Source organism: Panthera uncia, chromosome F1 (assembly GCF_023721935.1).
Source record: "Panthera uncia isolate 11264 chromosome F1, Puncia_PCG_1.0, whole genome shotgun sequence".
NCBI lineage: Eukaryota > Metazoa > Chordata > Mammalia > Carnivora > Felidae > Panthera > Panthera uncia.
Genome location: NC_064813.1, coordinates 39,880,822 through 39,908,799, shown reverse-complemented (window position 1 = coordinate 39,908,799; position 27,978 = coordinate 39,880,822). Strand labels below are relative to the sequence as shown.

At 39.3% G+C, this 27,978-nt stretch overlaps 1 protein-coding gene across 8 annotated transcripts in view; it reads right to left on the bottom strand.

Moving 5' to 3' along the window:
- PPP1R12B (protein phosphatase 1 regulatory subunit 12B) overlaps window positions 1-27,978 on the bottom strand; it is a 218,543-nt gene that overhangs the window by 118,251 nt on the left and 72,314 nt on the right. For 4 of the 8 annotated variants that reach the window (XR_007458821.1, XM_049634370.1, XM_049634364.1 and 1 more), the window contains exons 7-13: window positions 26,044-26,123; window positions 25,250-25,389; window positions 19,394-19,506; window positions 16,507-16,710; window positions 15,359-15,441; window positions 14,016-14,141; window positions 7,624-7,806 (exon numbers count right to left, since the gene is read on the bottom strand). Coding sequence is in view for 7 of the 8 variants with exons in the window: in XM_049634370.1 (XP_049490327.1) it covers window positions 7,624-7,806; window positions 14,016-14,141; window positions 15,359-15,441; window positions 16,507-16,710; window positions 19,394-19,506; window positions 25,250-25,389; window positions 26,044-26,123 (929 nt within the window). In the remaining variant the exon portion in view is untranslated. Of the gene's footprint in view, window position 1; window positions 5,301-7,623; window positions 7,807-11,134; window positions 11,318-13,437; window positions 13,479-14,015; window positions 14,142-15,358; window positions 15,442-16,506; window positions 16,711-19,393; window positions 19,507-25,249; window positions 25,390-26,043; window positions 26,124-27,978 lie in introns of those variants that run through there. The other 4 variants (XM_049634368.1, XM_049634369.1, XM_049634365.1 and 1 more) reach the window with 3 other exon arrangements.

Sequence of the window (27,978 nt, the reverse complement as noted above, 5' to 3'; positions counted from 1 at the left end):
CTTTCCATAATTTGCGTATTGTTGAAAGCACTGCTATAAACATTGGGATACATGTTGAAAACAATCTTTTAGACTTATTTAGACATATTTTGTACCAGCAATGCACATAACTCCATGGAAGTAACAGAACACCTATGACTAAATTCACACACGTGCAGGAATGGTGATTAGCAGTAAGACATGATGATTTCAGAGATACTGAAATGTGAAAAATGTTCACCCTAGAATCAACAGTATCAAATATTACACAGTATGGAGCGTCCTTGGTTACAAAACAACAGAAACTGACCTCGCTAACTTAGGAAAGGAATCACACAAGCACAATCCATATAAGCTAACAGAATAACTAATCATCTAAGCAACCCCCAAACCCCTAGAATGGCAATATAGTAGAAAATATATCTACTGCTATATACATTTCATTTTCTTCCTGTTCCATAGTCATACTTAGGAAGAGAGAGATCGGTTTCAATAAAGAAAAACTTAGTAAATTCAGAATTTTTTCAGTCTTTTAGATATAGAAGGAAAATACTTATTTTAGAACCAAAATTGAGAGAGTAGAGGAGCTCGGGAATCTCTTTCTAGAGTACTTTTTCCATTTGACAACTGCCTGTCTTTAGCTTGAGACAGTGAGATGAGTCAAATGACTTTAAAAAACCATGACTCAGTGTTTAATTACTTGGTTTAAATTTCTAACATTGCAAAGATGATGCCAAATTAATTTGCTGACAGCTTCACATTAGCAGGAATAACTACCTAGCTTATAAAGACCCCAAGGGATTCAAGAAGGTCAATAAGTGTGGTGTATATGACTCAGTCAATACTGACCATATCCTGACCAAGCAGAGTTGCATGTGGGCTGGTTGGGAAAGAGAAACAATTATAGCTTCTTGTGGAGAAAAACTATTTTAGCCGTTTCTATAAAGAAAATAAAGGGCACCAATAAAAAAGATGTAAAATTCAGGGCTGGGTTGAGAGACGGAAAAAGCTAGAGGAGAAACAGAGCAAGAGCATCAAAGGCAGACGCTATCAGACTCTAATATTAGCCAAGGGAACTGTTTACATTTTTGTTGCTAAGGAAAACTTGGAGCTTTGGAAAATGAACCGAACCACTACACTATTGTGACAGTTGCCGCTTGGCTCTGATATCCCTACAGAGTTATCTGCCAACTGCTTGCCACTTGCCATTTCTGTCCTGCCGTCTGCCGGTCAAGTCAACCCCTTTACAATCAGATGACCCTGTTGGGTTCTATAATCCTCAGGGGCATTCCAAAGACTGGAAGGCAGTGATTACAGTGCCTTACAGGTAGACTGTTGCATTCTGGGCTACAGATTAAGATGGAAGGGCCCCCAAATCAAAACCTTTATTATTAAATCCAAAAGAAGAAATGGTTAGCGAGTTCAGTGACAAGGGAAAAAGAGGCTTGGGTGATGATCTCCACTGCAAATCACTCCATGCTTTTAGGGTCTCAGTATTTCCATTTGTAAAATAGGAGCTTAACGCCTATTCTTTCCATCATGTAAAGAGAATACATTTGAGCACACTTGAGCTTTTCAGGAAAGAAAACAAAAGGAACTTTGCAAATCCAAAATCATGCCCTTCTCAAAAGTAATAAACCACTTCAGAAGTCCTGCCCTGAGCTTACATAGCAAAATCATAAATTATCTAAAATCCTGCACACTTTGAATCTCTTGACTCTTGTGTTTATTCTTCAGCCATCTTCACAGACTTACATTGTAAGAGACTGTTGTCCCTGAATTAATTTTTTTTTTCAAGCTCTCTCCTTTCCCTGCCCTCCTTATAATGGTAATACTTTATCACTCTGGAACTTTGGAAAATACAGAAAAAAAAGAAAATAGAAATTACTCATAATCCCTCCCCAGAAAAATCTAGTGTTAAGATTTCCATGTTTATTCTATTTGGTATCACAATGTATTTTTTTGCATCTAGCTCCGTCCATTTATTAACGTAACTACTATTATATAACGTTAACAAACTGACTGAAAGAACACAGCGTGTAAAGCTGAGACTGATCATGAAACGCCTGCACACACCCATTTATCCCTTCTTAGGACCAAACATTCTCAGAAAAGAAAAGCCAGCTGTACAGGTTTAATGGTGAGACCCACTCCCCAGTCCCCGTGCTCTAATTACACCGCAAATAGAGATTCTTTCTGAGAGGTGACTTCTCCACTGGTTAGGTCTTGCTGTGGCCAGTTTTAAAGCCCCATTTACCCCAGTGCTAATTGTTTCAAATTGGACCTGTGAACGTGGGCTTCAGGCCTCTATCATGGTTCCCAGCAGGAGTCCAAATGCCTCCACAATGAGCTGATTACACAGAAAGCTGCAGCTTCAAGAGAAGAATTAGCACCCAGCATGCTCTTTCAGAAGGAAAATTTAGCTGTTTTCAAAACATGTGATTTTTTTTTCTTTCAGCTTGTGTTTGTCTAGAGGGAGAAATTCCAAATGGCTTTAATTCTGTAAAGGCTTAAATGGTATGTTTTATTTGATCAAGTCATTCCCCAGATGAAAATACTTCAGTGGTATTCCATAGCTCTGCAAACAGAAGTTCAAGTTTCTTAGCATAGCACAACAACAAACATCTACATGATCTGGTTCCTGCCTACCTCTCTAACTCCACAATTTCCAAAGTATACCCAGTGGAATACCAGTCTTGGGTTTCTGTGAAAAAAACAAACAAACAAACAAACAAACAAACTATTCGATGGACACAGAAATTCGGGAAATGCTGCAAATTCTAACAAGCCCACGCTCCCCTCTCCACCCCCCCCCCCCAAGAGAAATTATCCTGAGAAGGTTTTTGAATAATCCTGTTTAACTTCCTTTAACCCATTCTTTCACAAACTCATTTGGCCACAGGCTTTTTTTTTTTTTTTTTTTTTCCCCAAATCATCTAAATCTATTTCACACAGACACTTTCAGAAATGCTACACTGGCCTTGTCTTCTCCCAGCTTCGGGCATATTGAACTTGTTCCCTGAATTTCTCCTGTTCCCTCTAAAATATCATCCTCTTATTACCATTTATAGTTCACTTCTAGTTGCCTTCAGAATTCACCTGCAGCCACCTCCTCTAGCACACATTCTCTGTCGCCCTACTCAGTTGAATTTAGATTCCCCTTCTTTGTGCCACCATATCAATCTATACATATCTTTACCAGAGCACTTAACAATGGATGATATTATGTGATTTATTTGCCTTCCCACAATAGATAAAGTTCAGCTCCTCAAGGACAGGAAAGATGTTTTTCTTTGACCTTGTATCTTTAACCACTGTGCCTGCCACATGGCAGGCTCTTAATGGTTGTTAGGTGCTTTATATACACGGCTTCCCATTTAAATGGGAGTCTATATAGATACAACACATCTATAAAATCTTTTATTCTAGGAACCACTTCTGACTAAATTACCATTTTTATAGATGAGTCTGTCTATCTTTGGTATAATTGGTCACTTCTAATTATTGGTTCCAATTTAAATAATAGTTTGAGGTTTCTGTTCTGCATTCAAAACTTCTATTAAATACTGACCTGCATGTAATACTTCTAAGAATATATCTGAGAAGCTGCATCTGTTAGCTCTGTCACAGTGATTCATTTCCTTCAGTGTTTATAAGGTTCTATGCAAGTTTGTCTTTGGTAGGCAACCGTTTTATAGGAACCCCTTGCACCCTGGTTTGTCGATGTGTTTCTTCATGGTGGCTTTAAATTGCTTGTGCCAACAGCCCTGGTTTCAAGAGTGCAGACCTAATTTCTGTGTTAAGCTCTTGGCTTGGGATTTCCACACTATATAGGGGGTAAAAATTACCCACAAATGATTTTTCTGTCCCTGTTCAGACCCTTGGATAAGCCCCATCCTTGACACTTCTTTAGGCCATAGACAAAGTACCCTTTTCATGAATTGGGCAGTCTTTTGAGAGCTCCAGCTTGTCTTGGTTACAGCTCCTAGCCTGCTCAAGTCCAAAGCCATGCTTCCTACATCCATACACCTCATGACAATCTGAGCCTCCAAATTCTAAGGTCTACTACATTAGCCACTTCATTTTTTTTTTTTTTTTTTTTTACCTAGCAGTTCCCTTTCACTTTTCTGAACTCACCTATATTTTCCTATGTTTGCAATGGGAAAGAGGTCCTTATAAATCCATCTACCATGTTACTAGAACTTCTTTCTTAAATAAATTTTGAGTCCATTCACTTTTGTCCATCTCTTTTACTACTATCTCAGTGCAAGCCACGTTCTCTCTTATGCAACTTTCTTCTGCAATGGTCTCCTTCCTGGTCATCTCACATCTACTTCTGTCCATCCTTCCCCTGTCCAATCCATATGGAATACTATAACCAGAGTTTGAAAGCCAGAATTTTAAAAAATGTAAGTCAGATCATGTTATCTTTTTGCTTAAAATCTTCTATTGGCATATTACCTGGCAATTTGACTCCTAGGTATATACCCAAGAGAAATAAGAACATATGTCCACACAAAAACTTGTACATGAATGTTTATGGTAACATTACTTAAATAGCCAAAAGGTGGAAAGAATCCAAATGTCCACCAACTTATGAATAGCAAAGAAAACTCAGTATACGCGCACAATGAAACAGTGTTTGGCCATAAAAAAGAATAAAGTGCTGATACATGCCATGCTTCAACATGGATGAACCTTGAAAACATTATTCTAAGTGAAAGAAGATAGTCACAAAAGACCACATATTGATTCCATTTTTATGAAATGCCCAGAATAGGCAACTCTATAGAAATAGAAAGGAGATCAGTGGTTGCTAAGGTCTAGAGAATGGGGAGATGGGGTGGGAGTAGGGGGGGGACAATAACTAAAGGGTATGAGATTTCTTTTTAAGGTGATAAAAATGTTCTAAAATTGTGGTAAAGGATGCACATATCTGTGAATATACTAAAAGTGACCGAATTGGACATCTTAAATTATATGGTATATAAATTTTATCTTTATAAAGCTGTTAAAAAAAATTCTTCCAGTAACTCAACGTGGTTCTTAACATATAAATCCAAAATTTTTGTCCTTGGCTGTAAGACTTTGCATTATATAGCTCCTACTTATTCCTCAAGCCTCACCTTAGGCTGCTCTTTCCCTAACTCTCTACAATGTCTTCTTTCAGATTCTCCAAAGGACCAAGCACCTTCCTACCTTAGTGTTTGTCTTTCCAGCAACCATATTTTCTGCCTGGAATGCTTACCCCTTCCCTTGGCTATATTTGTCCTACAGATCTCAATTTGAGCAGGATACTCTCAGGATAACCGTCTCTGATCCTGCAGGAAAAGGGGAGTCTTCCGTAAGCGGATCTTCTGTAAAACTGTCATAACAACTCACACTACCTCTTCATAGTATATATCACAATTATTTGTTTAATGTTTGTTTTTCTTCACTAGCATATCTGTTTCCCAAGGGCTAAGGCTGTTCTTGTTTATGGCTGTATCACCTGGGTTTTTTTATAGTACTTTGCGATGACAAATGCTCAATAAATATTTTGACAAGAATGAATGTTAGTGACTGAGTCCAACAGCTCTTTATCTAATAACTTCCTATTTACTTATCTTGTATCATTACCCTATTTAACTTCTCTAATTAAATATTATTTGTTATCTACTAGTATCTTGTTTATTATGTTGCACCATCCTGAAAATGCACTTGATATACCACATTCACATAATTCACTGAAATTTTGATTTATTCTTATATTTATATTCTTTTATTCTTCTATTTGCTGCTCCTTGAGGAATTATATCCTAGTGATAATATGCAGTACATAGTAGCTAATCAATAAATATTTGTGGCCTAAATAAAACTCCTGAAACAAAATTAAAATCTGTAGCAGGTGCTATCTTATTGTTCATAGGTTATAAAAATCCCAGAAGACAGTAACTGTCTCTCTTGGTTTCTCTAAATAATGATACATGCAACTAAGTATTTAATAATGTGATTTGATTAAAAACCTGACTTACCCATCCTTTCAGGGATCATGATCTTAATGATGAATTTAACTCATTTTACTTATCTCAGCCCAGAAGGATTTTTTAAAGGGAGTTTTTCTCAGCTAATGAAAATATTACTTTTGCATTTATTCCTAGATGAAACTAATAGTATCTAAATTATAACTGAGCTATTAAATTTATAAGCATTAAATATTCAAGATTGATTTATTAAAATTTCCTTGACTGGAAACCAACTAAGAGATGATGCTCTGCAATCTGTTAGACCAGAAAATGGACTTTCTCCAACTTTTATATAAAGAAATGAAAAAAAGAAAGGAAGGAAAGAAAGGAAGGAAAAGAAAGGAAGAAGAGAAACACTATTTTTCAATTCACTTAACATCTCCCTTCCACTTCTTCTCAAATTGTGTTTTAGAACTGTCTTTATAATAAACAAACATCTAAACAGTTTAATTCAAGGGGTGCCTGGGTGGCTCAGTCGGTTAAATGTCTGACTTTAGTTCAGGTCATGATCTCACAGCTCGTGAGGTCAAGCCCCACGTCGGGCTCTTTGGTGTCAGCACAGAGCCTGCTTTGGATCCTCTGTCCCCTTCTCTCTCTGCCCCTCCCCAATTTCCGCTCTCTTTCTTTCTCAAGAATTATAAATTTGGGGTGCCTGGGTGGTTCATTCGGTTAAGTGTCTGACTTCGGCTCAGATCATGATCTCACGGCTCGTGGGTTCGAGCTCCATGTCGTGCTCTGTGCTAACAGTTCAGAGTTTAGGGCCTGGAGCCTGCTCTGGATTCTGTGTCCTTCTCTGCACTCTGTCTCTATCTCTCAATAATAAATAAACGTTAAAAAAATTTTTTTTAAAAGAATTATAAATTAAAGTAAGTTTAACTTGTATCTTATAGATGGTAAGACTTCTTGATTTATTACGCATATAGGCATTTCTAGTGCTTAAAAACTTAAGCATGGCTTGAGTTTTTAAAACAGCCAGATGGAGGGCACTCTATGTTTTACACTTTTTTAGGTGGAGAAAATGTCCTATTCTTGGTTACATCTTCCAAGGTCTCTTAAAACTGACAACCAAAAAGTTACTCTTAGATTCTACCTGAAATCTCTCCTATGCCAATTCATGACTGCTCTCTCATAATTTTTCTCCAAAGAAACTGTAGAGTAACCAGTCACTATCCTTCTACCATGTCATCACATACTATGCACTTCCTTTGCTGGTATTCTTAAATTAATTAAAACTTTATATCCTAGCTTTATCTCTCTGAGCCTTTTATCATGCCACCGCTTTTCCTTGCTGCCAGAGAAATCTTCACGGACTCCTCAGAACAAAACAAAAGATCCTTCTCTGTGCTTCACGTTCTCCATCACAAAATGGGGAAATAATGCCTGACCATGATTTCTCTTACAAGAAAAATAGAAAAAAGATATGCTTCTATTCATAACAGAATAAGTATCTTTATTAAATGATCAGAAATAATTAAGATCTTTGCCAAAAATCTCCCGGAGGCAAAATACAAAACCCAAACTATAATATAAAGATCTACTTTCATAAATGTATTTGGGATTAGGGGAAAGACTTCACACCCACCGCTGTGTCTCCTACCTCAAAGCAGAACCCCACAAATGAAATCAGTACATAACATACCTCCTCTTCTCCCTGGCTTCCACAGAGGAGTCTGTTCCAGGAGTGGAGAGCAGAGTGGCAGTTGTAACCCCATTGGCAGTGTTAGGTGGAGGGCGATTAGTGATCACACAGAGCGGGGTGCTGGAAGAGACATTGTCTGCTGTTTTCTCTGCTGTTGAGTCAGCCTGTGATTTGTAAGGAGTCCTGAAACAAAACAAAACAAAACAAAACAAAAAAACCCAAAAACACAAGCAGAAAGAGAATGGTCAGGCATGCTACATCACAAAGCACTAGCACACAAAGGGCTGGAGGTAAGTTTAACTACAGAATCTTCTTGCTCAGATTTTGTTTGTTGGTTGACTATTTTTTTTAATTCTGAGCTCTTAAATCTTAGAACAGTATGATGATACATTTAAGTCTGATATCCTCTGCACAAAGAGTTGTTTCATGAACATTTTTTTTTTTTTTTTTGCCTGAGATTAAAAATTTTTTTAAAAATTAGCTAGGGCACCAGGCAAGATAGTAACATATGCAAGACTGCTTTAAATGATTCCTGAGTACCATCTGGTCTCCACACACGCATACAGAAGCAGGGTCTCTCCACACACATGAAAACAACACTAAAGTCACTTACGATATTAGTCTCCACCTGCCCCTTAATTCTTGGCAGTGAGAGTCTTTGTGGTAGTCCTCAGCCTAGATTAGATGACCATCTTCTTGGATTCCAGAGATATTTGATAAATACAACCTCAGTATGTTCAGTTCTCTTGCACCTAGCTCAGCAACTGCTTTCTTCCCATTTAACCAAATGCCTAATTGTCTGTATTCTTAAGTGCACACATGAGCAACAGGAATAAAAACTATTAAGATTCTATATGTAACCTTAACTACAGATTTTCCAACAGCAAGCTGTATAATTAAACTCATTTACATGAAAACAAGATCTTTGTTTCTTAACAAAGAGTTGAGAGCAACCATTGGCTCTCCACCCAAAAAGCTATCATTTGTGATGTCACAGCTTGTTGCTGGGGTAACAGAGATCCAAAATTGATATTCACAGAGATGGGAAAAGCAATGAAAATAATGAATGCTAAAAATCTGTTTTTTTCACCTACTCAGAATTACCAGAAATGCTTCTAAGTAGCTATAAGCTCATTTTCAAATAATCACATCATTAGAATAAGCTTGAAAGCAATAATCAGATTGTAAAAATCTAAATATGGTACCTATATATGCAAATATAAAAATAGAACAGTTTTGAAGTGGTATCTAAAAAACACCAGCCACTTCTCCAGGAGCAATTAATGACTCAGAAAAAAGGTGAAATTAAATTCCTCAGACTTATAAGATGTATAAGTCTACAGGACATGCTAATAAAATTAGCCAGAAACAAAGCTATAAAAAATTACACTTATCAAAACCTTACCTAAAATTCTTTCTAGGTTAATATCATGTTTTGTTCTCTCTGCAATTTTTCCTGCTGTAGAAATGCCAAGGATTTTATTTTAATAAATTACAGGATAGGACTTGTACTATTATTTTGAAATGCGGAGTAATTTTATAAGTAGTTTGTTAGGAGCAGAACAGGAAAAGCTCCAGAGCAGGTGCCAGAGGCTCTGGAACCATGCGGGGCTACCTTTTAGCCAAGTTAACTTCTCTAGTCTCTTCATCTGTAAAATGGGGATAATGGTACCTTAATGTGTAGGGGTCTTGTGATAATTAAATAAAGTAACGTATGTAGAACACTTAGTATACAGCCCTGAATAACATATAAGCTCCGTAAAAACAAAATAGTGAAAGAGACAGGAGCTCTGACATGGACAAATCTAGGTTCAACCCCTGCCTCAGTTTCTTACTAGATGTGTGACCTTGGGCAGGTGATTAAGTTTTGGGTCTCAGGTTCCATATCTATAAAGTGAGAATGGTATTTCATATACTGGAGGCCTCTTTATAAACAATACACGTGTGCCTGAGATAGCTAGTTGCCTAACCCATATTCATTTTCCTTTTTTCTCCTTACTAACAGAACCCATATATTATTGAGAGAAGCAACATATGTAGTTAACAATTCATATTTTCCAAAGTCTCCCTGGCTGCTAGAGGTAGCCAGTGAGATATAAGCATAATCTCAGTTTAAAGGCATTCCCTCTTTGTGCATTTCCCCCTTTCTTCCTTCTTCCTGTCTAGAAGGCAGTCATGACAGCTAGAGCTTCAGCATCTATTTTGCGCCATGAGACAACCCATGGAAATGGAAGCCATAATCTAAGGACTGTGAAGCAGAAAGACAGAAAGATTCAGGATCCTTTAATGACTCTGAAGTTGTGGTGGTACCTCTGCCCATTTCTGGACTTTCTTAAGTGAGAGAAAAAAAAATACACCTTTATCATATTTAAGCCTCAATTATTCGGATTTACTGTTACATGAGTGTAAACCAAATGCTTGTGTAATTTTTGTACAGTATTTAAGCCAATGCTTGGCACATGATAGGGTTCAACAAATGGTAGCTGTTACTGGTGTTTCCTAGTCCCAGCTCTTAATAATCCAGTAACCTCTCTGTGTCAGTTTCTTCATCTATGGGCATAATATTTAGTATGCCTGTGCAGATGAACTATTAAGAGAACCTAATAAATTTCTACAGACTTGTACAGTATTATTATTAACAATCCATCATGAGCCTATCCCTCCTGGCTAAACAAATGATCACCACTTATTTTCGGGAAAGAATTCTAACAAACAGACAAAAATCAGTGAAGCACCACCATCAGCAGTGTCCTTGCGGCAACACTATCATCATTTATGTTTTTCATTTTCTTTGTATCAGTTCTAGAAGCGAGGCCCCAAAAAGAGGTCCCTTTGCCCTGCCCCAAAGTGAAAAGGTCTCTGACCACATATAAAGGGTTGAAAGCCACAGTCAAAATCACAGCTAAAGTCCCACTGCACTTTCGTGACAAAGCCCCGCCCATGCTGCCTCCCTGCTTCCCCTTACACGGAGTAGACACCACTGCCCCGGAACAAAGTTTACACAAACACAAATCTCTTCCTTCCCCCTGTGCTTCCAGCAAAACGCTCTCACTGGCTGGGAATTTTCAGAAAGCTATAGGAAGCTTTTGGAACATGAGTTAGCTTTCCTTCTGATTTGGGTTGGTATACCATCCTCCAAAAACAGAGTAAATGGAAGAGATTCCTATGCACGATTATAGGAAAATTAATGTCAGTGAAGTATGAGGATATTTTTAGTCTGTGCTTTACCATAATAGGATGACCCTTACATTGTAACCACACGAAAGCAGTCATTTTAAGTTGATGCCTAAACACCCAGTACAAAGATATGTACCCTATGATTATTCAATGAGCAACTGTTGACTGGCTAATACAAGTCAAAACAAAAGCATCCCTGTTAAATTATAGACATTTTCACAGGAATTCACACTTGCTTCCACAGTGACAAAGTCTCTTTGGTTCAAATCTCATACGTGTATCCAGAGGCGTTAGTTTTGATGACTGTAACTCAAATGGCTCCAAGAAGCCTTACCTGCCATGGTGTACAGATGCAGTAGTGTTTGCACTGATTGGTGCAGGGCAAGAAGAGGCAGGTTGCCACTTGCTGCCCCGAGAGGTAGATGAACCAATGGTAATGGGTGAGGTAGCAGGAGATGAATTGCGATTGGCTGAAATGTAGGGACTTGTGGGGTCACTACTTCTACCAAATGAAGCACTGCAAAACAGTACACAGTCACTTTCTTCAGGACGTGCTGCTCACCCACCATTTCCCAGCACCACCTTCCCCCCAGATTGTGCATTAAAAGGAATGTAGACCAAAGAGAGGGTATGGCAACTGGGAAGTGGAGTGACCAACTCCAGCTAGAGCTGGGTCACTGGCAGCAAGCAGGCATCTGTCAATCATCCAAAAGAGTGAAGGAATGGGGAGGAGAGATAATATGCAATAAGAGAGAGCAGAAGAGTAGTATATTGGAATAGAATACAGGCTAAGAAAAAGAAATATTAGGAAATAGAATAATCGTATTAGAAAAAGTAATTCCCGACAAACCCCAAGGCAAAACATCATGCAACCCCAAATGTCCACCTGATACAGAAGTAGCCCCGCAGAAGCTAAAGTAAGACCAAGAATTTGGAGAGGTTTCAGAGTAGAAATTTAAAATTAAAGAGTGGAAAGGAATAAAAAGCTCTGTGGGGGGAAAACGTATCTCTGAGAACCGTGGTTATTTAGCCTCAAACAAACACATCTTTGGGAGAATTCCAAGGCTGAAGTCTAGAAAGTAATATTGCATGGGCAATAGAAGGCAACTTTTTCTTGTTTCAAATGAAGATAAGTAGGAACCACCTCAACTGAAGTAAAAAAAATTATTTGGGTTAGAATTAAAAACAAAACAAAACAACTCCTCGACTACTATAGTAATGACACACTACAGGGGGTGAGCAAAATAAGCTATGAAGTCTTCTTTGGTAACGATGCATTTTACAGGGACATAGGAAAGGAATTTCTGCCTAAGGACAAGAGGTGAACTAGAAAATGGAAAGTATGCTGAGGTCCAGCACAGCCCAAGGCTGCCAAATATCTTCTTGTGCTTTCTTTTTAAATTAGTGATAGCATATGATTCTTCCCTTTTGAAAAGATCATAAAATGAGATTTCATACAATCAAAAAATGCTTATGGGGCACCTGGGTGGCTCACTGGGTTGAATGTCCAACTCTCGATTTTGGCTCAGGTCATGATCTCATCACGATCTCATGGTTTGTGGGACTGAGCCCTGCATTGCGTTCCATGCTGACAGTGCAGAGCCTGCTTGGGATTCTCTCTCCCTCTCTCTGCCCCTCCCCCACTCACCCACACATGCATTCTCTTTCTCTCTCTCTCAAAATAAATAAATTTTAAAAAATGCTTAAAGGGTGATAGAGGTTTGGAAATCCAAAGCATGAAGCAAGTTGTAGATCTTTTTTCAAAAAGCACTCACATTATTAAGCATGCTTTCCACCCTAAACAGAGGCAGTCCCTTTCTCTTCTGTTTACCATAATTATGCCAAACTACATCTAACCAGATGCTACTCATTCAATCCATTTGTTAATGATTTGGATCATGAAAAAGAACAACTCTACCCTACCACAGTGTAACTACGTGTTAGGAAATTAAAAGGCAGCTTTTTCTCTTTCCTAGATCTAGAACATCGTTTTCTTCGAACAGTTTTCTTGGTCTTGGATGCAACTATGAGGAGTAATAATGTATCTAGATGGATTAAGGCCGTAGCCTTGAAGACAAAGAGGTGACAGTTTCATTGAGCCAACAACACTGAGTTTGTATATAGAATAAAGCTTCAGTGAGGTCACTGAACTATACTTGTGTACCTTCAAAGTTGAGCCTTTTCTTACAGGATGTGTCTGCAGAACTTAAAGACCATTAAAAGGCAACAGTGGCTGTTTGTTTTCTAGGTCACCAGTTCCCATGTTCTTATATTAACTAGTTGATAAGATTCTTTTGATCAAGTGGGAATAAGTTTTGAACCCAAATACATAGTTTATAACAAAAGGCCGTTTCTAGGGCAGCCAACCAATCATCTATAAAACCTAAAGATGAAGCCCATGGCATGAAGAGGCAGTTGGAGGGGCTGAGTAAATGAAAGTGAAGAAAGAATTCAAAGTAAGCAATGAGAATCAGATTCTTCCACATCAGTAGCAAAGTTCAAATTAATATACTAATTAAGTATATCTTATAGCTTAATGGCTCTGGCAAAGGTGCTTTGCTTGCTGGCTGGTACACGGCAAAGAAATAATTGCAGAAAAGACAATATAGATGAGAAAAGGGAAGGAAACCCAAGTACCTTCTCTGCACCAAACTTGCGAGTTTCTCATCTTGATGGATCTGAGGGCCATTAAAGTCATAAAAAAAAAAAAAGACTCAAGTCCCTAAATTAACAGGCTTCAATTAATGAAACTTCTTTAATGCAATACAAAACTGTCCCCATTACCCTCCCCCCTCACCACCCTACAGGGTCCCTCCCTTCCTCCCCACGAAAATGTAACTTGAGATGAGAACTACTTGAGTTTTAGAAAAAGGAAAGCTAGCTACTGGACAAAAGTGATTTAAATTCAGTCCTACTCAGAGATTACTAGAAGTCACTTTCCAGTTGAAGATTTTAATAGGACTGAGAGGAGAGAGCATAAATTCAGATCTGTCTGTGGTAAGAATTTGGAATTAGCTTACCTTAACTCAGTTAGGAAAATAAATTAATGTTAATTTAAAATTAGTCAAGGCGTTACTCCCAAGAAATCTAAAAGTAATCCATTTTTTGATTCATTTTTGTGGTGCTAATTGGATATAAAACGACATGCAATTATGACCCATATACCCATGGCCAGAGTGAAGAAAAATCATCTCCCACCCCTGGGAGCCTGGTACCTTTTCAAGTAGGTTGATACATAGGTGGATGGAACAGCTGTCTGCGGAGTTTCCTTTCCCTTCGCTTCATCTCTCCACAGCTGCCGAGTATAGGACCCACTCCTCACTAGATTGACAGCTGATTCTCTGTAGAGGCACAAAAGAAAAACAAAACAGAACACTGATTCCTACCACCAGTTTTGTCCCTGATACAGTGCAAGCTGGGAGAGAAGAGCCAGAGAGGGAAAATGTAATACGGCTGAGGAAATAGATACATTTTCAAGTAATACTCTGTTTTATATACCTGTTTTCTTTATGGATAGAGGAGGAGTCTAGTATTACTGTCTGCTTTCTTTTATCAACTTCAAAGCTAACTAATTTCAATAGGTACCAAATCCTTATGTCAAAGATCTCCCAACTCTTTTGTAATGAGAAGTCACTTTTGTCTCTCCTTTAAAGGGTTTTACAAAGCAATAGGTTGTTCTTAAGTAAGCAGAGAAGAGGATGGTGGGGAAGATAAAGTCTGTCACAGAGAAAGAGGTAACTACCACAGAAGAGGAAACGGAAGAAATTGCTGGAAGCCTATTTAGTGTTACAAATAATAAGCCATCCAGGAAAGGACTACAGTAGGATTTCTAATCCATAATTGCTCCCTCGGGGCTGTGGCTACAAAAGCTGTGGGTCTCCATCTTTCACAAAGCTCTCCAGAATAGTTCTTCTCAAACTTTAATGTGCATGTGAATCACCCAGAGAATTTTGTTAAAATGCAGATTCTGATTCAGCAGGTCTGAGGTGGGACCTGAGATTCTGCATTACTAACGTGCTTCCAGGTGGCATCAGTGCTGCTGGTGGGGAGGACCCCACCTCGAAATGCAAGGTTCTAGGTCAGGCTCTGCTCCGAGAGGCAGCGGTACTTCCAAATCCTCACATTCATTTTAACTGATGAGGAAGACTTGAAATCTTATCTACGTACAAATTAGAAGTTGATCACTAATTAAATAACAATATTTCTGGTGTTTACTATGGAACAGGTCATGTGCCAGGCGCTAGGGGGTCCTTGAGAAACCAGACAGACATAACCCTACCTTTCCAGAGCCTGCTGGTGTACCAGAATGAATTCACCCTCGGCAGGGTCAGGGAAGACTTCCTAAAGACAATAATACCTAAGCTGAAGTGAGAGCCTGAAGGGCGGAGAACTGGCAAGGCAAGTGAGTAAAGGCTGGGAGGTGTGCTAAGCAGAAGGGAAAAACAATTCATGATGTGCTAAGGGCACCTGTGGAAAGACAGCAGCAGAGTGATGGCCAAGACATCACCATGCCTAGCAAAGTTCAAGAGGACCATCTTTGGGCCTGTATCAGGATTACCTGTTCTCCTTTTCTTCAACGTCACTTGTGTTGCTGAGCCTCCGGGGTGCTAGTGAACTAAAATAGCTCTTGTTTTCTCTCTCCTGTAAAATCAAAACAAGTAAAGCACAGAGGAGGTACAATACAATACTGATTCAGTGTAACATTTTGGGTAAAAAGCAGAGCTTAATATACATATATAATCTTATTTCTATATCCAATACCAATTCTGGTTTGAGTGGTATTACAAAAGGTTAGCTTTCAAGGGCTAATTCCTACTTTTCCTCCATTAAAAACCAATATGTAGGGAAATAATTCTCGTGGGAAAAGCCAGGATGATCAAATAAGGAAAACAGCAGCACAAATTACACACAGCAGCAGCCTTGCCAAGAGAGACAGAGCCTTTGAAAAGCCACAGACAGAAAGCTCCCCTCTCAAGTTCTTGATGAAATAAGTCTTATTTCTTCCCCAGTCTATCTTCTCGTGGAAACGCAGCTTCACATACAACAAATATGTTGCGTAATTAACCCAACCAATACGCCTCACCCCCTGGAGGAGTCTCCAGAAACACAATATCGAGCAAAGGGACTCGGATTACAAGAAGACCTGACCCCAGAGAAGAGCATCAAGTGAGCCCTAGAAAATCTGGAACCAAAAGGTACGAAATAAAAATGCACTGATGGTGGATGATTATGTAGATGAGCTGTTTGTAAAGTTAGCCTGATCATATATCTAGTAATGAAAAGAATGAGACATTTAAACATTTTTCTTTAAGTGCTAATTTGCCTGAGCTTCATTAGGATTGAAAGCCCAGCTAAAGAACTTTGCTTTTGAACATTGAAAGAATATATCACTGGTATTGGCTTAAGGGAGCCTTTTAGGCCATACCCAAGTTTTTATGTTTCTAATTTTTTTTACCCTAGGTAAGGAGGGTAAGGAAGAATGAACATAAGGTATGCCAAAAGGTAAAGCATTTTTTCCTTTTATTGGCTGGGTAATGGCAAAAAAATAGCCACTGGATTAAACTACCATCGTACCATCTCCTTCTGAAGACTCTGTACTTCCAGAATCAAATTAGGGACCAGAAAACACTTTCATGTGTTCCTACGACTGAATTTTCACAGAAGGGAACTGCCCTGGAGTTCTCCCATACCCCGCCTAAACGGCACCTTATCTTTGTTGTCCAGCAGAGCAGAAATCCGAGGGCTTGATGATGACCGGTAGACAGAAGAGCCTCGGTCCCTTAGAGCTTCCCTGGAATTGGCCACCTCACTCAGCATGTTGTGGCTGCCAGTTTTTCTGAGTCCCAGTCTCCACGAAGAAGGAGATTCATCTTTGGGCTCTTCCGGCTTGTTAAAAAGGCTCGAGGAGAACTATGAGGGAAGAAGCAAAGAAAAGAGAAGAAAAGAAAAGAAGGGAGAAAAAGGTCTTGATGATTCTTTTCAGTCTATTTGCCTTTCCCCACACTTAACTAAGTTCAGTGAGGCAATATAAGGCAGTTCAAGGAGGACAAATACATGGCAGGCTTTCGGCCAGTGTCGCCTTCCTCACCTGGCAGACGCTAATAACCTCTCAAGGCTCCCTTTCTCCCCGAGCCAGAAATAGCCTTAGATTTGTAACACAGTCAGAGTTGCTCTCTGAGAAATTAAACACTATTTGCTCTCTTAGCAATGAATGCTGACCTAGAACACCAGGAGATCCACATTCTAGTAAAAGCCTCTACTCTTGCTTGATTCACTGGGTAACTGAATACAGGACATTTTACTTTTCTAGGTCTCAACATGCTCATCTATAAAATGGTGTTAATGGGCTTAATTCCTTCTTATAATGTGTGGAGACTGGAAAACACAGAGGAGCCAACGTATAAATATGATTTAAGGTATTGTGATAAGACCGTGGGAAATTAAGTGAATACTAATAAAAATACTAAAAGCCACTCCACTCAAATTCTAATTGTTTATTTCAAGAAAATAGTTTATTTGATCTTGGCCATGTGTTTCAGATTTCACTGAGCAGCCAAATTAAAAAAGAAAAAAAAAATGGTAGAAGTCACAGAGTTGCCATCTTTTAGATTATTGCCAGGAGAACATCTTTCAAAAACATCATTACCATTTCCATCACCATCATTTCATTAAAAAAAGAAAAACATTTTAACATCAGAAAAGAAAGCTTTCTGGAAAGCTTACAGCGTCTTTAATTACCTCATTTTACCATAAACCACAGAAAACATCACAGACTTAGTGTTGTCCCAAAGACCAGTCGGGGAACAACTGGTCTTTAGAGCAGGAAAGTAGTCCTTTCCTGGGATCGGGGGACCCCTCCGCAAGATGGCTGTGGTCTTTCTCCAGGTATCAGGCCACCTTTACTGCCTGGAGTAGCGAAAATGCAATGGAACCATTAAATCACTCACCTCCAGCTCACACTCAGATTTTCTCTTTTTAATTAGTCACCTGAATGTACGTATTTATGTACACCTTCCAACTTTAGAGGCTCAATCATGTCAACTCTTTACAAGTCACCCTGATTCTGGGAGGAAAAATGTTTTTCCCAGCATTATTTTAGCCAAGTGGAATAAATCTGTGTCTCTCTCTCCCTCTCCTTCTCCCTCTGTGTGTGTGTGTGTGTGTGTGTGTGTGTGTGTGTATTTAAGTAGGCTCTATGCCCAATGTGGGGCTTGAACACATGACCTTGAAGTCATGAGTCACATGCTCCACCGACTGAGCCAGCCAGGTGCTCATGTATTTTTTTTTACTTAGTATTTTTATTTTATTTATTTTTTAAATGTTTATTTTTGAGAGAGAGAGACAGAGACAGAGACAGAGGGAGAGAGGGAGGGAAGGGCAAAGAGAGAAATGGACAGAGGATCCGAAGTGGGCTCTGCGCTGACAGAAACAAGCCCGATGCGGGGCTCAAACTCACAAACCATGAGGTCATGACCCAAGCCAAAGTTGGACGCTCGACCAACTGAGCCACCCAGGTGCCCCAATTTAGTAATTTTCTTTTTAGAAAAATAAGAAGTCTAGTCACACCTAGAAGCAGTGGGAGTATGCGAGGTACAGCTAAATGACCGGATGATGAGTGAGGGCTGTGTTCTATCTGAAACATCTCTACGGATTCACAACGATGCTCTTAGGAATAATAAGTAACCAGACCTTTGTTTCCTCATCTCCACAATGATATCACAATCCTGTCTTTTCAATTCATGAGGTACTAAGAAGATCAGTAAGTTAGTATCTATAAAACCAGAGTTTTTTCATCAGCTTTCTTCCCAAGAACTCAGATCAATTCTTAACCTCAAAACTAACTGTTTACTTTGTAAAGCAGAGTCATTATGCAACTCCGTCTCACTGATTAGAAGCATTTCAGAGGCCTGGGCCGAGTAGCAGGAGGAGATGTCTCTGGTATTTCAACAAGTTCTTTCTACCTCTGCTCACCACTCATCATAAAGACTTTACTTGTTAAAGTAAAATTTTAAACAAGAAGTAAGAAAGGATAGAAGTCCTCAAGTCAATTAATACCGAATGCTAAGTATTTTCCTAGTCTAGTCTGAGATTTACATATATTTACCTTAGCCTTAGATATGAAGAAAATAGGCAATTGACAAAATGTCTTTGGTCCAGATTACTATATCCTATGTTATCTAAACACATTGTAGCCAAATTTGTTTGGTGACGGATTTGTGGTTTTTGTGAGCAATGTTATAAATGCAATTGTATGTGCCCACCCTCCAATTCCATATCCTGAAGCCCTAATCCCCAACGTGACTATATTTGGAGACAAGGAGTCTGTCCGCAAACTAGGAAGAGAGTCCTTACTAGGAACTGAGTCTGCTAGCACCGTGATCTTGAACATCCTAGACTCCAGAATTGTGAGAAATAGATTTCTATTGTTTAAAGGCACCCGGTTGGTGGTATTTTGTTATAGCAAACTAAGCAGACTAAGACAGGCAAGAATCTATCTGAATTATCTTGCAAGAATGTATCTCTAAGGCCTTTCAAACTGTATGTTAGGATAGTAGGGGAAATATAATATTCAAATTAATTCCAAAATACTCACTCTCCTGGCTGAAGAGGCAGAGAAGGTATTCTGAGCTGGTGCTGGTATCTGTTCCGTAATAATACTCTTGCTTTCAGAGTTGGAATGGTTGTCAATGGTTTCTGGTTTTTTATCTATTATTTAAGACAAGAGAAGCAAGAAGTGCAAGTATGAAAATCTTATCTGTGTATATGTATGCACTTTTCTGCTAACAGAAAAGGTTTACCTATTATCCAAACAGATTATTAGGGCTATGTAATGCTTGGACTCAAACGAAAATGAAATCTCCAGCAACTATTGCCAAAAGGAAATAAACTCAATGGTATTCCTTTCTTGGTAGGCTCTAATTCCTTGATATATAACTGAAAACTTTCTCCATATTGTGTATCATACATAAAACTCATCAGTATGTACATACTAAGAATCTACTCTGTTTTGGGAAGTTGGGCAGGAAAAACCAGATAAGATCTTGCTTTCTAGGTAATTACAATCAAGAAAAGGGATAAGATGCATAATAATAATAGCAACAACACAAGCTCATATATAAGTTAGGTGCTAAATTGGTTGAGTCAGATTAAACAGGGCTTTATGAGTTCAGAGTAAATCCTCTGAGGGAGGAAACAACAAGGAAAGATGCCATAGAGAAAGCTGGAAGACAAATACCAATTGGCAGGAGAAAGAAATGCTATGAGTAATGACTCTGAAATCAAAATACATCTGTTGGTCAGTAAATTTAAGTCTAAGCAAGACTAATTTAAGCAGGCCTAATTAAAGTAAAGAATATTCTTGGGATTACAATAGGAAATAAAGGGAGAAAGGATTACAGAAGATATTATAAGGTAAACCATAGAACTATAGGAGGTGAAGCCTCTTAATAAACAGGAATACTTCGTCTTATAGAGCCATCAAGTGGAAATCTTGTCTGTCTCATTCACTGTTATATATCAGATAACCAGTACAGAGCCTGCACCTAGTAGGTGTGCTGGGGCCTTCTGATCTATGTACTCTGGAAACAGAGTCCCAGAGTAACCCACCTATGAATTATGTGACAATTTTTAAATTTTCTTTTTAACTTTTATTTATTTTTGAGAGACCGAGACAGAATGGGGGAGGGGCAGAGAGAGAGGGAGACACAGAATCCGAAGCAGGCTCCAGGCTCTGAGCTGTCAGCACAAAGCCTGACGCGGGGCTCGAACCCATGAACTGGGAGATCATGACCTGAGCCAAAGTCAGATGCTTAACCAACCGAGCCACCCAGGAACCCCGAATTATGTGACAATTTTAAGTCACATCCCAGCTGTGTGACATTGGGCAAATTACTTAACATATCTGAACCTCTATTTTCCTCACTGGCTAATCAGGGATTTGATTCTTGCCAATAAGTTGCTATAAAGACTAGAGACAAGGAGTGGCTGGGTGGCTCAGTCTGTTGAGCGTCTGACTTCAGCTCACATCATGATCTCGCGGCTCGTGAGTTCGAGCCCCACATCGGGCTTTGTGCTGACAGCCTGGAGCCTGCTTCGGATTCTGTGTCTCCCTCTCTCTCTGCCCCTCCTCCCACTCATGCTCTGTCTCTCAAAAATAAATAAACATTAAAAAAAAAAAAAGACTAGAGACGATGTGTTTAAACTGCACAGCTCAATGTCTGGCCATAATGAGTCCCTAGTTATTAATGCTATCATTTTTTTTGTGGTCATTGTGAATATTCAAGGCATTCTTTAAGTATTACCTGAGAATCTCTACCCCCAGGATATATACCTTCCTAGCCAAATGCAACAGACCATTACAGTAAGAAACTCCCAATGAATCTATAACCCTGTGTAGTGACCTCTCAAATTGACTCTGGGCTTGGCAATGTGACTTTCTATGGCCACTGGGACATTAGCAAATGTGACATAAGCAGAGGCTTGGAAAGTGCTTGTACACTGAGTCTTGCTCTTGCTACTTGTGGAATCCAACTGACGTATGAAGAAGCAGTGGCTAGTCTCCCTGATGATAAGAGAAACACTTGCTTCAAACATCCTAACCAAACACCAGAAAGGTGAGCAAGGCTATCCAGGACCAGCCATCCCCTAGCTGACTTACCAACTGACCACTAACACATAACTAAGTCCAGTATTACTACATGGAGGAGAGAAAAGCCATCCTAGTGAAGCCCTTCCCAAATTGCCAACTCCTAGAATTGGGTCCATAAAAATGGTTGTTTTAAGCACCACTAAATTTGGGGATGGCTTGTTATTCAGCAATAGATAACTAACATACCAAATGTTTAAGCCAAATAAATAAAAGAGGAAAATAGAAATCCAAATCAAACAGCTTACATTCACCTCAAAATGGAATTAGTATTCTTTACAAATACATTTGTATGTAAGACATATGAAAACTGTCATTTTATGAGGTTGTATCTATGGACCTTTAAAAACAGGATAAATGCAAAACCAAATCCAGGATAAATGCATTCAACAAATACCTGTTCAGTACATACATAATGTGTCAGGCATCATTTGGAAAGGTTTAGACATAATCCAGTTCCCCAAATTCTTCCAACATATTTATATTTATTGAGCACCCCAGCATGTAGAAGGAAGGCCCTGTGCCAGGCTTTATGGAAGACAGAAAGATAAACAAGATACACAATACATTTCAGTGCTTCTGAAACTGGTCGGTAGGGGAAGAACAGAGGAGATGAGAAAGAAATAAATGGAAATAACACTCTTAGTGTAAGTAATAAAAAAGAGATTCAAACGAATAGCTACCAGTCAGAGGAGGGAAGAAACACTTGTATCTGTGATGATAAGACTTCATAAAGGAAGTTGATTCGAGCTGGGCTTTGAGACATGAGTAAAACTTCAAATGGCAGAAATGAGCACAGTGGCTTGCTGCAACCATCTGGCTTCTGCCTACGTCAGGCTCCTGAAACTGCTCAGATTACCGGTGACTCCCTAATTGCTGTCTCTTTCTTGATCTCTCCCTTCCCACTCCTACCCTGGCTTTTCTGATGCAGAAATACATACTCTGGTTTTCCTCAACCTTTCTGACCATACCTTCTTTGCCTCCTTTACTTCCTAAACACACCATTCTTTTTTGTAACATCTTTTCTCTACAATCTCTCCCGTGGGAAATCCCATCTTTTCCACAGCTTTAGCTGTCACTTTTTAGGCAGATAATTTCTTTCTTTTTTTTTTTTTTTATGAATATACCTTATTGTCAAATTCGCTTGCATACAACACCTGGTACTCATCCCAACAAGTGCCCTCCTCAATGCCCATCACACATTTTCTCCTCTCCCCTAAACCCCATCTACCCTCAGTTTGTTTTCTGTATTTAAGAGTCTCTTGTGGTTTGCCTCCCTCCCTCTCTGTTTGTAACTATTTTCCCCCTTCCCTTCCCCCATGGTCTTCTGTTCAGTTTCTCAAGATCCACATATGAGTGAAAACATATGATATCTGTCTTTCTCTGACTGACTTATTTCACTCAGCATAACACCTTCCAGTTCCATCCACATTGCTGCATGATTTCATTCTTTCTCATTTTAGGCAAATAATTTCTATATTTCATTCTGCCCCTGCTACTCTGAGGAGTCCCAGACCAAAGTTAGGATCTTAGACAAGCCACTTGCCAGGTATGAGACCCAATCTGCCTAACCTCCTACAGGGTCAATTTCCCATGATAATACAGTGATGATGATATGTATCTCAAAATATGTGGTTGTAAGTGCATTGCAGAGTAAAAAAGCACTACACAAATGTAAAGTGTCGTTATAATCCCCCAAACTAAGTACAGTCTTTCTTTTTTTAATTGAAATGTTTATTTATTTTTGAGGGAGAAGGAGAAAGAACAGGAGCAGGAGGAGAAGGGGCAGAGAGAGAGAGGGAGACAGAGGATTCAAAGCGGGCTTTGCGCTGACAGCAGAGAGCCTGATGTGGGGCTCGAACTCACAAACCGTGAGATCATGACCTGAGCCGAAATCAGACCCTTAACCCACTGAGCCACCCAGGCGCCTAAATACAATCTTTCTTACTAGTGAATACCACTGACTACACTTATCTCTGTCATGTGGCATGTATTTGATTCATGTATCTGCCTTCCTATTCCCCTGTATCTCCTAGATGTGTTCAACAAAAGCATTTAATGAATGTGAATGCTTGTCCTGTGCCTGGCATCTCACAGAGACCTAGTTACGAGTAAATGATAAACTAGAGTTCCCAGCCGAGATGAGGAGTGCTACAACACAGATAAGTAAAAAGTGTTAGAGGGATACATACAGGGGAGCGATTATCATGGGGTGGGAGAACAGTGAAGTGGTCCGTTCCTTTTCAGCTTCTTGTATAGGAAAACTAAAGAAAGGCTTCTTCAGTGTGGTAAATCCCATGGTTTCTCACAGAAATCACTCAATAAGCACTTGACGGCCAGAAATGAATTCGAAGACACAAATAAATGTCCAGGGATAGGAAAGCTCAGGGCATGTTTGGGGAAACCAAACAATCCAGCGTGGCTAGTTGATGATGCTGCCTAGGCCCTGGAAAGCACTGGAAAGGTGGGCTGGAGACAGATTATGAAAGATCTTAAAGGTCAGGCGACGGGGTTTGGGATCACTCCACAGGCAAAGCCATGGGTGAGGAAGGTGATCGTAGACAGTTTCTGGACAGGGGTGTAGCATCACCTCTGCCAAAGGGTGCTGTGGGTGTTTGACTCCAACAAGCAATGTAGAGATGGGCTGCAGGGCACCAGAGACCTGAGGCATGGGTACATACCACAAAACAATGATAGTAGTTCAGGTAGCTCCCTCCCATTCTTCTAATAGTTTGGTAGCCAACAAAGTGATCTAGCACAGAGCAAGACCAGATAGTAATACCTGAAGCCTAAGACATGTAAGTACTCAAAAAACAGTAAAAACATAAAAAAGATGAGTACTTACAAATGTTGATGGGTACTACACCAGCATTTCCAGAGTAGGCTATGCCTACTTAATAACAGAAATTCAAGGCTCCATGAGTAAAAGGTCATCTCCCATGCTACCAACTTAGCTAGTGCTTATCTTCTCTGCACAGTCAATGGTCTCTAATTGCCTTCGGTGACATTCGATGAGCTAATACTAATACCACCAATACAAGCCAGTGAGCTCAGGACACAAGTATGGTGAAATCTTAGTTATCATGAACTTCCAATGATCCATGAGAGCTATTGTGTTGCTTTTGAACCTCTATTGAGTAAAACCCAGTATTTATCTCCTCAGCGTTTGCCTGACTGTATATCAAAACCTATGGGTGATTTTATAGCATGCTGATCTGACCATGTTTAGCAGCTCCCTCTCACTGTTGGGGGTCCTGTCTTGCCATATGATAAACTCAAGAAGTACCACAGGAAGCATATATAGTAAGAGTCATAAAGGTAAATATGATTTTGTTCCTTCTTGAATCCCCAGCTCAGGAATTGAAGGAGCTTCACATAATCAGAAGGAAAAATAAGATCTTGGGATTCTGTTTAGGGAATCAGATGAACCTGAAAACTAAATGCAAATTTTCACCAGTTGGTCAAAGAGACTTGACCAAATGTGCCTCTGCAAGACCTCATCTCCTCAGTCTCTTAGCATAGTGAGGTTTGGAATCTGGTCTCTCAATCCCACCAACCCGAGGTCAGACAGATGGTTCCTTTACATACACAAGAATTTTTTGGGCACCTTATCATATGGCTACATAGAAACTTGTACACATATTTCTAACATAGCTCACAGCTTTTACAACCGAGCTTTTACTCAAAATTGGATATCTTATCTTTGAAAACTAAACTTAAAGCTCTTTTTGGAGCCCTCTGAGGTCTCCTAGCTGTGATAAGCAGTGATCTCCTTGCATTATGGAAACAGGATCTTCGCATTACCTGCCTCCTTCTCGGTTTCTGACTCAGAAGCTTCATCTTCACCTTCCTCCTCCTCTGAGCTGGAGCTGCTGGACTCTTTGCTTTCTTCCTCCATTTCTTGGGACTTGGGTATCTCTTCTTCATAGAGCATCTTCTCTTTGCTAAATTAAAGAAGATGAGTTGAGTGCAATTCAGAAATGGCAAACTATTCAAGTTCACTGATAATCAAGCATAAAGAGAACAAGTCTATAAACCTCTGTATAGAAGGGGTAATAGAAATACATCAAATCCTTCTCAAGTCTACATTTTTTTGGATCTTTGGGTTTTTGCAGACTAAGGTTTAGTATTTAACTTTAGAGTATGACTTAAGCAGATTTCACCTGTTCAACACACAGGAAAAAGGAAGGCTATGAATCTTGATGGTGACGAAGCAAGCAAATATGTTTTAAAAGCCATTTAATAAATGTTTACTGAGTGCTTATTACATGCCAGAAATCATGCCAGGCCCTGGAATGGTGGTGAACAAAACACACATGGTCCCTGAGTTCACAGAACATATAGTTAGGGATGCAATGAGGACTAGGAACCCCTAAGCCAGGGGGGAAAATGTTGCACACAGTTTCGATTAATTTCTAAATGTAAAACACATTCATCCATCCTCAGTGTTTCCCCATATCTCAGTGCCACCTCCTTGCCCCTCAAAGATTCAAACACAGTTTCTTTACTATATAAATTCTCAAGCTAAGTATGTCACATACACATAGCACCCACACACAGCAGAGCTCATCATATTTCACAAGCTCCGAATGTCTTACTTCTTAAAGAGTCCACTCTGCAACTTGCTGTTCAGGTCTGACTCAATGAGCTTATTCCGTGTCTCTTTTTCACTTCGAAGCTTGAAATTGAGAAAACAGAGAGAAAAGGAGGGAAGTTAACTGCTGGTAAAAATTAGCAACAATGAGAACTCAAAATGGTACTGTCATTCTGAAGAAGACAGGACCAAAACCAAAAAGAAAGAACTGAGAAAAAGAGAAACACATCAGTTGGGTCTCTTTAGAAGACAATGACAGAGAACAATCTTCATCCAAGGTAGGAGAAAAAGCATGGGGTTGGAGGTTCAATAAAACTGCCCATATGAAATATCCAAACCCAATCTTCAAAAAAAGCCTGGCTTCTAGGGGCACTTGGCTGGCTCAGTCGGAAGAGCATGTGACTCTTGATCTGGGGGTCATGACTTCGAGCCCCACGTTGGGTATAGAGATTAATAAAAATAAATAAATAAACTTAAAACAAAAAAAAAGAAAGAAAGCCTGGCTTCTAGTAGACTAGGAAAAAAAAAAAAAAAAAAAAAGGAAGGAACTCTGAAAGAATTCTTTATGACCACATACTGAATTAGGTCGGCAATAGTACTAACGGGGAAATAAGCCCTTAGAATAAATCATCTGGTCCTTAGATACATGCTCTGCACAAAAAGTGTTTATATCCCTGGACCCCAAAGTTAGGCATGGAGCAAAGATAAGCACCATTCCCAACACAGAAATGTTATTCAGTGAAAACATTATTTACGTTCAAAAACCAAACCATGCTGGGTAAAGGGTACACAGAAACTCTCTATATTATTTTGGCAACTTCTATGTGAGTCTAAAAATTATTTCAGAATAAAAAGTTTAAAAAAAACAACAAAAACCAGGGGCACCGGGTGGCTCATTTGGTTGAGCATCCAACTCTTGGTTTTGGCTCAGGTCATGATCTCAGAGATCAAGCCCCAAGTCAGGGTCTGCACTGACAGCACAGAGCTTGTTTGGGATTCTTTCTCTCTCTCTCTCTGCCTCTCCCCTGCTCATGCTCTCTTACTCTCTCAAAATAAATAAATGGACTTAAAAAAAAAAAAAACCACCAGCAAACTATGCAAAGTATACATCTTAGGAAGGTTGTTGCTGCTAAACAACAGCACCAATACTGTGTCTGCAAAGTCCTAAGTTTTAGTTTCGATTCCAGTTGCTCACTAAAGAAAACAAAATGAACTGGAAGTTGTGTTTGTCTGAGCTGTACATATGCAATTTTCCAACTAAGCCTTGAGGTAACGAGGATTTTCACTCTACCGGTGCAGGTGTGGTGAACATGGGTGAGGTGAGACATGGCTGGTCTGTCCCATCAGTGAACTATATAGAGTTCTTTCTTTCAGAGCTGCTCTACGTTTCTCTTACTGGTGCTAAACTTGAGTTCACATGCCCTGAGCCACAATCATGCGAAGGAAAGCTAGTGATTTTTTTCTGTCCCACTCTGTTCAAACATCAACCCTGATCATCAATAACGATTTTTATTCTCCTTGCCCAAATCACTCATCCCACTTATGGGTAGAAAATGTAAATTATTTACAGTTTGTCTTTATATTGGGTGGGTTTTCTCATTCCACAGTCTATACGTGGGTACCGGTCTCCTATTTAGCACTAAGCAACAGAATGGTACGTGCAGCCAAACAATAAAAGATTTAGAATGAGAAGGGAGAAGTGGATTGAATTCTGGATATCTGATGAATGCTGAATAAGTATGAGTCATTGACCAAGTACTGTCCAATGCCAAAAGGCAGTTTTAGTTTTGTGGCCTTGTTTGTTTTTTCAGAAAGAAATATATTCCTTTCTGTAGTGAATTTACTTTAAATAAAGATGTCCTTCCAGTCAATAGGGGAGAAAAAAGTTAATGAGATGTCCTCTACCCTGGTACTCCCTATTTGGAAAAAACTGATTTGA